This window comes from Heloderma suspectum, chromosome 17, assembly GCF_057233095.1.
Source record: "Heloderma suspectum isolate Gila_16-S chromosome 17, 16-S_ref, whole genome shotgun sequence".
NCBI classification, from domain to species: domain Eukaryota; kingdom Metazoa; phylum Chordata; class Lepidosauria; order Squamata; family Helodermatidae; genus Heloderma; species Heloderma suspectum.
This window is the reverse complement of record NC_139474.1, coordinates 10,795,368-10,806,190: the sequence shown is the minus strand read 5'-3', so window position 1 is coordinate 10,806,190 and position 10,823 is coordinate 10,795,368. Positions and strand designations below refer to the sequence as shown.

The 10,823-nt window shown below is 56.8% G+C and overlaps 1 protein-coding gene across 1 annotated transcript; it reads left to right on the top strand.

Annotated features, from left to right (window-relative positions):
- Positions 1–3,401: 3,401 nt before the first annotated feature.
- On the top strand, positions 3,402–10,171 carry TMEM151A (transmembrane protein 151A). Its single transcript, XM_084823509.1, has 2 exons — positions 3,402–3,497; positions 8,739–10,171. Exons 1-2 carry the CDS (start codon positions 3,402–3,404, stop codon positions 10,098–10,100), a joined length of 1,458 nt encoding a protein of 485 aa, XP_084679635.1. The 3' UTR covers positions 10,101–10,171.
- The last annotated feature ends 652 nt before the right edge of the window (positions 10,172–10,823 follow it).

Below are 10,823 nucleotides of genomic sequence, written 5' to 3'. Positions count from 1 at the left end.
CCTCCTTTATTACCCTTCCCTCCCACATACACTGTTGAAACTTAGGGCAACGCAGGGGTGGAATTCTGGGTGGGTCCAGTCACTTAGTTATTTTCAAGAGTACTCCCACCCTACATAGTTATTATTGCATGGGAGGATTATAGTTTTTAACTTTTTACTTGTGTTAGATTAACAGAAAACAATAGATTTTTTTTTAAAAATACATCTCATTAGGATACCCCATCTGCAAAATGGGTACATTTTTCTAGCCTAAAGAGAGGCTAGGAAAAAAATCACCTCTTTTTTACAAATGCTTAATTCCTTGATGATATGCTACATATATGCACGCTATATGTTTTGTGACTTGACGCGTAGTCTGAAAATGAGATCATGCGGCTAAATTATTTATTGGCTTTGCACATATTTTCTTGTTCTTGTTTTCTGTTCATGGCCCTTTGTACTAGACTGGATTATGGTTGATAGATAACAGTGGCCTTATATCATTCCATGGGCAAAGGTTGTCTGTAGGAGATTTTTTGTTTATTTCTGTTTGTTTGGGTGGATGTTACCTATAAAAATGTACATTTATGGTGCCATGTAACAGCCTTCTCCAGATGTTTGGACCACAACTCTCACCACCCCCGACTATTGGCCATGCTGATGGGAAATGTAGTCCAAAACATCTGGAAGGCACCATGTTTGGGAAAGCTGCCATATAATAGTAGTTATTACAATAATACTTTGCCTGCCTACAACCTCACCCCAAGCAACATATAATTCCACCGCACATTATTGCAAAATTATCCAGTTATTATAATAAGCAAGCCGATATTAACATTTTCGTCCAACATGGATGTGAGCCTTCCTTAAGGCTTCATGACAATTTTGCAACTCAATGCTGCCATGTACTGATTAGCACTGGAAATGCAAGTCTTAAACAACACCCACACCGGAAGGTACCTGCTAAACCAGCTTTCCCTGGCATGCTACTCTCCAGATATTTTGGACTACAACTCCCAGCATTCCTGACCATTGGCCACGCTGGCTGGAGCTGATGGGAGCTGAACTCCAAAAGATCTGTAGGGCACCAGGTCGAGGAAGGCTGCAGCATACTTTTCACTATTCTGCAGCAATTCACTCTCAATTAATAATATCCCTACGTTTTTGTAACACCTCGGGAGGGGGGGAGTGTGGCCTCCAGACTTTGTTGGACTGCAACTCCCATCGCCGATGGTGAGGGATGATGGGAGCGGAAGTCCAAAAGATCTGGGGACCCATCCCTGTCTAACAGGGAATCTGAGGCCACTTCTATTCAGCAGGTTTGAGTGAGAAATGACATCTGCGGAATATCCCTCTTCTACACCCCTATGCAGGGCCCTGCCTTCTTTTTCACCTGGCCACCAGGGCTGAGATCAGGTCTTCCGAAAGGCTTTGTCCCAAGCTGTTCCGGCTCCAGGCTTCTGAGGGCCCTTGGGCGAGCACTGCCAATGGGCCCCCTCCCGCAGAGGGTCCCCCTGCTCACCACCACGGTCACCAGCGGCTTTTGCTCTTGCTCTTCCTCCTCTTCCTCATCACCGCTCCCGCTTTGCGTGCTTGGCAGGCCGAGAGCCAGGGAGCAAGCGGGCCGCGGCATCTCCGCTCCTCCTCCTCCCCGCCACCGTTGCCTGGGCTGGAGTGAGAGGCAGGTAAAGAAGCTGGATGCCATGGGGAAGAGGAGGCACAAGTCCAGGGGACTCTTGCCATTGGGCCCCTGCTGGGGGGTGGGCCCTCGGCAGCTGCCCGACCAGGCCTGCCTCGACAGCTCTTGGCCAAGTGGCAACGAGAACCCTGGTCTCCTGAATCCTGGTCCAACACTCTAACCACCACACCGCACCGTCTCTCATTTGTATATGTAGAGTGCAGTAGATGACCTACTCAGCCCCATAAGTCACCGTTCAGCATCTGGGTCCAGTTGGTGGCCCTCAGGGTTCTATTAAAACCAAGTCGATCAGCCTTCCGCCAACCTGGGGTGCCCTCCAGAGGTCTTGGGACTACAGCTCCCATCGGCCAACATGGCCAACAGCCCGGGATTGTGGGAGTCGTAGTCCAAAACATCTGGAGTGTCCAGGAAAGCTGATCCCAGTTCGTCCTTTTGTTTTTGCTGCAAGGGACTAACCCGGTGACCCCTCAGGAAGCCAGAAGAGATGAGCAGGATAAAACGCAATGAAGCCTGCAATACACACCAGCCTCCCTCAGCCTGGTGCCCTCCAGATATTTTGGAGGACAGCTCCCGTCATCTCTGACCACTGGCCATGCTGGCTGAGGTCGATGGGAGCTGGAGTCCAGCAACGTAGGGAGGGACCCAGGTTCGGGGAGGCTGCTAGTCACACTAATGTGGGAGTAAGACCCATTGCCCTCTACGGGGCTTCCTTCTCAGTAGGCATGGCTGTCATCGTAGGGCGATAAGGAGCCACAGTGTACAAAACACGTAAGACCGGTGGCAATGAGCATGAGCCGATCCGTCGGACGTGTTGCCAAAGGCTTGGGAGAACAGGGCAGTTTGGAGCTTGCCACCTCAAGGCCGGCACAAACATGTGGCATTCTTGGGCATCTGGGAGGGCCCCAGGCCTGTGATGGCTGCTGATGCCCATTTCGGTGGAGCTGTGAATCCACATTCTGGATTTCAATCAGCGCCAGCCAGAATTCCAAAGGAGCTATCCAAGGTGCTGAGCCCCACCACCAAAATAGCTGCAGCGCCTTGGAGAGCCGCTTTGGCGTTCTGGCTGGTTCGGACTGAAACCTAGAATGGATGTCGAAATCGGAGCCACCGGCCGCCACTGGTTGAAACGTGTTCTGTACTATCCGTGATGACCGATTCACACACACACACGAACCGTCCGCCATGCATACGAAGTGACACGGGGCAATAGGGGAACCCTTTCCTCCAAATCCCCGAACCGGCCCCCGGGCGCGCAGGCCAGATCCCCCGACGCCGCAGCGAAGCGGGGAGGGACGACACACGTGGGAAGCGGCCCCTTCGGCGCCTGGTCGCGGCGCCCCGAAGTGAGCGGGAGACGCGGCGGCGGGGGAGCGGGGCGCCCGCTCGGGGCCGCGGCGGGGGGCTCCCTGCGCCGGGGCGGAGGCCGTCTGTGGCGCCCGGCTCGGGCCTCCCCGAGCGGGGGCGCCCAGCGCCGAGAAGGCGGCCGAGCGTCCTGCGGGCTCCTTTCCAGCCGCTCGGAGAGGGCGGAGCCGGCGCCGAGCGCGCGGCGGAGAGGCGAGCCGCCGGTCCGGGGAGGTGCGCGCCAGGCAGGCACGGCGGCCGCCCCCATGCCCCAGCCCGGCCACGGGCGGAGCCGCCACGGCTCCAGCCGCGGGGCCGCGGCGCCGCCCGCCCGCCCCTGACATGCGGCCGGGGCGCCTGCTGGCGGCGCCACGCGTGGACCATGCCCGGCGCGGGGGAAGACGGCGACGGGGCGCAGCAGCCGGGGGCGGGGGAGCTGCCCACGCTCACCCCTGCGGGGGGGCCCCCCCGCGAGGAGGTAAGGCCGGGCCCGCCCGGGGGGCCGGGGGGCGGCGAGGCCGCGAGCCGACCTCGCCTTCGCGCTGCGCCCTGGGCGCGCCGCGTGGAGACGTGCCCCCTCCACGCTCCTGAGAAAGCGGGGGGCGGGGTGGGTCGGGGCTCGGGGGGCTCGGGGGGCGGGCGCCCCTCTCCCCCGCCTCACCCCCACCCGCTCTCCGTTGGCGAGCGAGGCGGGGGAGCGGGGAAGGAGGAGGGGAGGCACCGCTGATTTTGCTGCAGGGAACACGTGCCGCTTTGTGCATTATTAATAGCTCGACGAGGGTTAAAAATAAACCTGGATCTTTGGGGGGGAGGGGGAGATGAGGAGAGGAAGAGAATGGGGCTTCTTCTGCCCCCCCCTTAGGGCCCGTTTTCTAACCCCACCCCCACACGGCAGTATCAGCTTTGTGTTTTGGAGTTAATTGTACGCGCCGCGGAGGTGCGTAAAATATGGGATTCCCGGGTTGGGAAGCCGGGGGGGGGGGAGATCTGCGGGGGGGCGCTTTTGTGGATCCGCAGGAAAAGTGTGCGCGCGGTGTGTGCTTTGCGACCGGCGCGAGGCCGGGGGGGCGGTCAGGGGGCATCCGCGCGAAGTTCTGCATTGCACCAATACCAGGAGAACGTCCTTCTCTCTCTCCGCCTTGCCGCTTTTGCGACTCCTGATGGAGGGGCTTTGGCGAGGCTGCTGGTGGCGGTGGAGGGATGGTCTTCGAAGAAAGGGGAGGCGAAGTGGTGGCGGGGGAGACAAAGCCAGCAGGCCGGCGAGGACAGGGAGAAGGCGGGGGGAGAGGGGGGAGACAATTCTACCACTGGCTGGCATTGTCTCCTTTTCTCCCCCCCCCGCCCCGCCTGCCCGCTTCACCAAGTCTGGCAGGTGGAATTTTTAAAAAGAGGCTGTGTTTTGGAGTCGATGACTGCACACCAGCTCACCATTTCTTTTCCCTGCAGGAAAAGCGGTATTAGGTTTGTCTGGGGGAGGACAGAGAAGCCGAACAGAGGACAATTTCCCCCTTATCTACCTGGTGGCGGAGAAGATGTATCTACAGGGGACAAATGCGCCCCGGGCGCTCCCTCCCTCCCATCTCTGCACATCATCCAAAGGGAGGGAGGTGGGGATCGAAATGGGCTAGCCACCCATTTTTGGTGGGGCTTACGAAGGATTTAACTTCGTAAGGATTAACCATTCATTCATTCACACACACACACACACACACTGCCCCCCACCCCACCCCCTGCACATCAGTGGGTCCTGTCCAGGGCAGGTGCTGGCCAGTTCTCCTCCCTGTGCCCAGGGTTGTGTTTGTTGGTGCCAACAGAATACAAGGCAAAGAAACATCTCCCTAGATTAGCCCAATGGTTCCCTTCCATCTGCTATCCCAGAGGAGGAGACCAGGCGTTTGTTCTGCCTGGGAGGAAACCCTTCAGTGGGTTGAGTTTTCTCTCTGCACCGGTGGGTTAGGCTGTGCCATCGCCTAGTCTTCCCTGTGCCTAGAAATTTGATGTTGACATCCTTTAAATTTAAAGTACCTTAAAAAAAATAATTGAAATCTTTCCTTGGGGCTGGCTCCTGATGAGATTGGGCTGTCAAAATAAGAACATAGAAAACTGCCTTATACTGAGTTAGACCCTCAGTCTATCTAGCCCAGTATCATCAACACGGATTGGCAGCAGTTCACCAGGGTTTCACACAGGATTCCTTCTTAGCCCTACCTGAAGATGCCGGGGATCAAACCGGGAACCTTCTGCAGGCAAAGCAGGGACTCTACCACTGAGCTACAGTTGCTTCCCCCAAATGTTAACCTTGCATGTCGTCATTTCAAGCATCTTCCTAATATTCTTCCCATGATGCCTTGCTGATTTCCCATAGTTCCCTATGCCCTGTACCCACAAACCCACATACACATCCTATCTCCTCTTCTCCCTCTGCTGGCCAGGAGAAGTAGCACACATGAGTCCCATGTTGTGTCTGGTCCCATCTCCTTGTTTTTCCCGTCTCCTAAGGTTGAACAGGAAGGTTTGACAAGGGAATGCCAGCCATTTTATCAACCTCTTTGGAGGGTGAGGGAGATGCAGGACCCTGTTCTGGGCTCGCTTCCCTTGTGGGATTCGTTGGCCAATGCCAAGTGGATTGTTGGTTTTGCTGCTTTTGTTTTCATTTGGCCATTCTCGTTTATACAGTCGGCAGAATCAAGTGGCAAAGCTATTCCTTGTGTACTACATCAGGCTGCAGTGAGGGGCAGGGAAGTGCTGTGTGGTTAAATGCACTTCCGTTAAACCAACCACAATCCATTAAAGCAGCCACAACCCTACATCTAGAAATCTAGCGTGTCAGGGAGAAGAGCTAAACTGAATACCTTCCACTGGTACTCTAGCTTTCTATGTGCAGGGAATTGGTGGTTTTTTTTTAAGTCATCCTATTTCTTGAGAGGCTGCCAAAGATGCTGTTCCTTTCTGGCACGGTGCAGGGAGTGAAACGGCCGGTGCAGAGGGACAGAGGAGGGTCAGTGGCAAGAAGGGGGGATCCTGAATTCTGCAAGCCAGCCTCCTGCTGTGTTGGACTACAACTCCCATAATCCCAGCCAGCATGCTGGTTGGGGGTGATGGGGTTGGTAGTCCAACACAGGGAGGGTGGGGTGGATTAGGGAAGGGTGGCTTGCAGAATTCAGACACACTCCTGGGTCAATTTTATTTCTGTGTTGTCAATTCTAGGAGTGGGGTTGCCGTTTCTGGGGTGGGGGAATAGCTGGACCCTGGACCAATCCACAGCTCAAAGGAGATGATTATTTGGAATAAAGGGGCAACAAAGTAGGATTTGAATCCCTTGCCTGGTATAGGAAAGGAAGGGGGGAAATTTGAGGGTTGGTTTTGGCAGGGTGGGTCGAGAGTCCAGTTTCCTCAAAGAGATGTAAAACTGACCTCTAAGCTAAATTATCCATCTGCCTTGGCAACCCTGCCTTGAGCACCCTAAGGCCGGGGAGGGGAACCTCTTTCAGCCTGAGGGCCGAATTCCATTTCCAAGAAGCTCTTGGGGGCCTCATTCCAGTGGTGGGTGGGGCAGAAGGCAAAGGGGCAGGGCCAAAACTGCCAGCCTATTTTGCCTTAAAGCTCTTCCTGTCAGTAACTCAGCCCTAGGACAGGCATTTCAACCTTTTAGAATAGGGAAGAAACTGCACAAAAGCCAGGAACCGTTGGCATCTGGGGGGAGAGGACAGGGCCACTGGGAATCACGGAGGGCTGGATTGGGACCCAGGGGGCGCATTTGTCCCCCTGGCCTGAGACATTCCCCTCCCTTGTCCAGGGACAAGCTGCGTTTGAGGCATTTTTAAATACCGCTTCAACTTATTTGGGGAGGTTTCCAGTCCCAGTCAGGGAGAGGGGCCTAATGGTTAGAGCAAATGGGTCTGGAAACCAGAGCTCCTGTCTCCCCAAAAGGAAGGGGAGATATAACTTAGAAATCTGGAGTGGGGTGGGTCTCAGGGGCCATCTTTCTTTCTCCTCCTAGCTCATCCCCAGTGCTTGGAGGAGAGTGGGAAATAGCAGTTGGAGCATTCTCCACCCCAAACTCATCAAGCATTTTCCTTTCCTTCTTCTGTTTTATAACCCCCCACCCCCTGCAATGAATGGATTGCAAATGGATGGATGGGCTGCTCTATTCCACCCCTTCTTGCTCCTTGTGGGATTCTCCTAAAAGCCATTTGCTCTTGGCAGCTTTCCCAGGGACTTTTGCCCAACCTTTCTAGCTGGAGATAGGGAAATGGAGGCAGAGGAGTGGGCAGAGGCGGTCCAAGGTGGGGAAAGCGGCACATCCCCACCCTGGCTGCTTCCCACAACAGCCGGCCCAGCACAAGCCTCATTGAAATGATCTCGGACCATCTGTTCACCACGAGGGCGGCTGGGCCTGGACTGGAACACTGACGTAAGAACATCAGAAGAGCCCTGCTGGATCAGGCCCAGGGTCCACCTAGTCCAGCGTTCTGTTCACACAGTGGCCAGCCGGCTATCAACCGGGAACCCACAAGCAGGGCATGAGTGCAGCAGCACCCTCTCACCCCAGTTTCCCAACCTCAGGCAGTGTGGCTGCATGCAGGGCCGCCAAGAGTTTCTACTCTAGAGTAAGGTGGCAGGCCTGCAGTGGCGGCTGTGGCTAAATAGAAACTCCAGGTTAACGTACCTCTGATGCGGGGGTTACAGACCGGGATGGGAGGTCTGTTGCCTTCGTGCCCTACTTGGAGGCTTCCTGAGAGCTTCTAGCTGACCACTGTTGGAAACAGGATGGTAGGCTAGGAGGGCCCATTTGATCTGATCCAGCAGCAGGAGAACTTCCTCTTACATTCTTAATTGATCGCTTCTTCATGTTGACTAAGCAGCCGAAATTCAAGTCGTGTGATCTGAAAGCTATTTAGGGCGCAATCCTATGCGTGTTTGGCAGAAAAAAGTCCTGAAGCTCCTACATGCTGGCTAGAGAATGAGAGCTGTAGCACTTCTGTCTCAACATGCACAGGGTTGCGACCCTAATGTATTATATATATCGTGCCAAGTGTTTGTCAGTTGTCACGGTAGTGCTGTTGCACTTACTAGCCAGGACACCGGAAGGCAGGAGGTGCTGCACTTTTTAAGCCAGCCTTCCCCGAGGTTTTGGAGTATGGCTCCCATAATCCCTGACCACTGGCCATGCCGGCTGGGGCTGACGGGAGCTGCAGTTCAAAACATCCTGAGGGCGCCAGGTCGGGAACAGCTGTCTTAAGCAATCGTTTAGAATCCCGCTTGTGTGGTTTCTCCTAATGTCTTTGTCAGCAAAGACTTGGGATGTCCCACCTATATGGTTTCTCCTAATGCCTTTGTAAGCAAGAGGACTAGAAACTTAGGATGCCCCACCCCTGTGGTTTGTTGTAATGTCTTTATAAGCAAGAGGACTGGAGACTTGGGATGTCCCACCTATATGGTTTCTCCTAATGCCTTTGTAAGCAAGAGGACTAGAAACTTGGGATGTCCCACCCCTGTGGTTTCTTGCAATGTCTTTATAAGCAAGAGGACTGGAGACTTGGGATGTCCTGCCTGTGTGGTTTCTCCTAATGTCTTGGTAAGCAAGAGGACTAGAAACTTGGGGTATGTGGGCATGTGTTTGATGAACACTGAAAATCCAGGGAAGGGGGTCTGCAGTGTTCCTGACGGACCTTAACCTGTCGTCTTCCTTCCTCCCTCCCTCCCGTGCGGCAAGCAGCAGCGCCCCCTCAAGCAGTCGCTGAGCAGCTCCCTGTGCCGCGAGTCCCACTGGAAGTGCTTGGCGCTGACGCTGCTGATGCTCGGCTGCTTCGGGGTCGTGGGCTGGTGCCGCCTCTCGAGGGTGACCCGCCTGAGCTATGACGGGCCCTACCAGGGCGCCTCCCTGGTCTACCACGACAGCCCCTGCTCCAACGGCTACATCTACATCCCGCTGGCTTTCCTGGGGATGCTCTACGTGGTCTACCTGGCGGAATGCTGGCACCGCTTCGCCAAGGGGCAGGCGCAGCACCGGGTGGGCACCGCCAGCGTCTACGAGAAGGTGCAGCGCATGCAGCAGGCCACGCCCTGCATCTGGTGGAAGGCCATCAGCTACCACTACGTCCGCCGCACCCGCCAGGTCACCCGCTACCGCAACGGCGACGCCTACACCACCACCCAGGTCTACCACGAGCGGGTCAACACCCACGTGGCCGAGGCGGAGTTCGACTACTCGGGCCACGGGGTGAAGGACGTCTCCAAGGAGCTGCTGGGCCTCTCGGACTACCCCGTCACCCGGCTGCGCTCCACCAAGTGCTTCAGCTTCGCCACTGGGGAGGCGGAGGCGGCCTACCTCACCCAGCGGGCCCGCTTCTTCGGCGAGAACGAGGGCCTGGACGACTACATGGAGGCCCGCGAGGGGATGCACCTCAAGAACGTGGACTTCACGGAGCACATGCTGGTCTTCCCCGACCCCGGGCGCCCGCCCTGGTACGCCCGCCGGGGGGTCTTCTGGCTGGCCTCCTTCCTCCTGCTCTCTTGGCCGCTGCGGGTGCTGGCTGAGTACCGCACGGCCAACGTCCACTACCACGTGGAGAAGCTCTTCGGGGCGGACGAGGGGCCCAGCCCGCTGGACGCTGCTGGGGGCTGCGGGCGCCGCGTCTCCCGGGTCAACACGGTCGACATGACCGAGCTGGAGTGGCACATCCGGTCCAACCAGCAGCTGGTGCCCAGCTACTCGGAGGCGATGCTGATGGACGCCACCGTGGTGGCCGGCGCCGCCTACCTCCGCAGCTGCCAGCGCTGCCGCCGGACCGTCAGCAGCAACTCGCTGCCCTCCCGGGGCACCCGGGCCCTCTACGCCCGCCTGCCCTTCAGCTGCAGCCGCTTCTCGCTGGGGGCCGCGCGGCGGTGCGGGGGCGTCCTTCGCAGCCTGAGTGGCGGCCACGTGGGCAGCAGCCTCGAGACGGAGCCGCTGGAGAGCCCCCCCTGCTACCAGGATGCATTGTACTTCCCCGTGCTCATCGTCCACGGCGGAGAGGGCTGCCACCGGAACGGGCCCCGGCCGGGCCCTGCCGGGAGGGCCTCAGACACCCCGCTATGATCCGAGGGCAGGGAGGGTGGTTGAAGCTCCGCCCCTCGGGAGGGAAGCGGCCGGCGAGCGTGCCCCAGCCGCGTTCCCATTAACCCCCGGCCACCCCCGTTAACCAGGCTTTAGGTACCTTCGGCCAACTTCCTGCCCGTCTCCAAAATTAGCCTCGAGGAAAAGGGAAGCCCCACCCCACCCCCACTTTGAGGGGTGTGCGCAGATGGAGCCAGGCGTCAAACGTCGGCTTCCTTCTTTCGTGCAACTGCTTGCTCCCAAAACACCCAGGTTTTCAAAAGAATGTGAGCAAGTACTCATGAGAACGGAAGGAGAAAAATGGGGAGGGCATCTGGATTGGGGTTGGACAGTTTGCGGGACCGAGGAATCGTCTGAGTGGGGGAGGGGTAAGGAGCAACCTGGGGACCAAAGGCCACGTTCTTGAGCGCTGAGAGCCCTGACAGCTTTCCTGCTTCTCAGGTTTCCACTCCGCACTGCTCAACCCTCCGCAGTCATGAGGGCTAGAATCCCACTCGGAATGTTGGATTCTGCACCAGATGCTGGAGCTTGGGCTTGCATTGTGGTTGTGGGAGACTTGCCCCTTTCAGGCCCATTGGTGCTTTGCGGAGGGGGGCTCCGCCCCTGAAGTTTGTGAGGGGACAGATGGGTTCGCATATTTTTAACAGAATAAGGATCTGACCTTCATGACAGGCAGAGATAATAAGAATAATTTTAAAAACTGAG

Bases quoted from the DNA above. Each gene is read 5' to 3' on its own strand.
- TMEM151A (XM_084823509.1), top strand. From the start codon at position 3,402: ATGCCCGGCGCGGGGGAAGACGGCGACGGGGCGCAGCAGCCGGGGGCG. The intron at 3,498-8,738 runs GTAAGGCCGGGC...TGCGGCAAGCAG, and splicing joins GGGGGCCCCCCCGCGAGGAG to CAGCGCCCCCTCAAGCAGTC.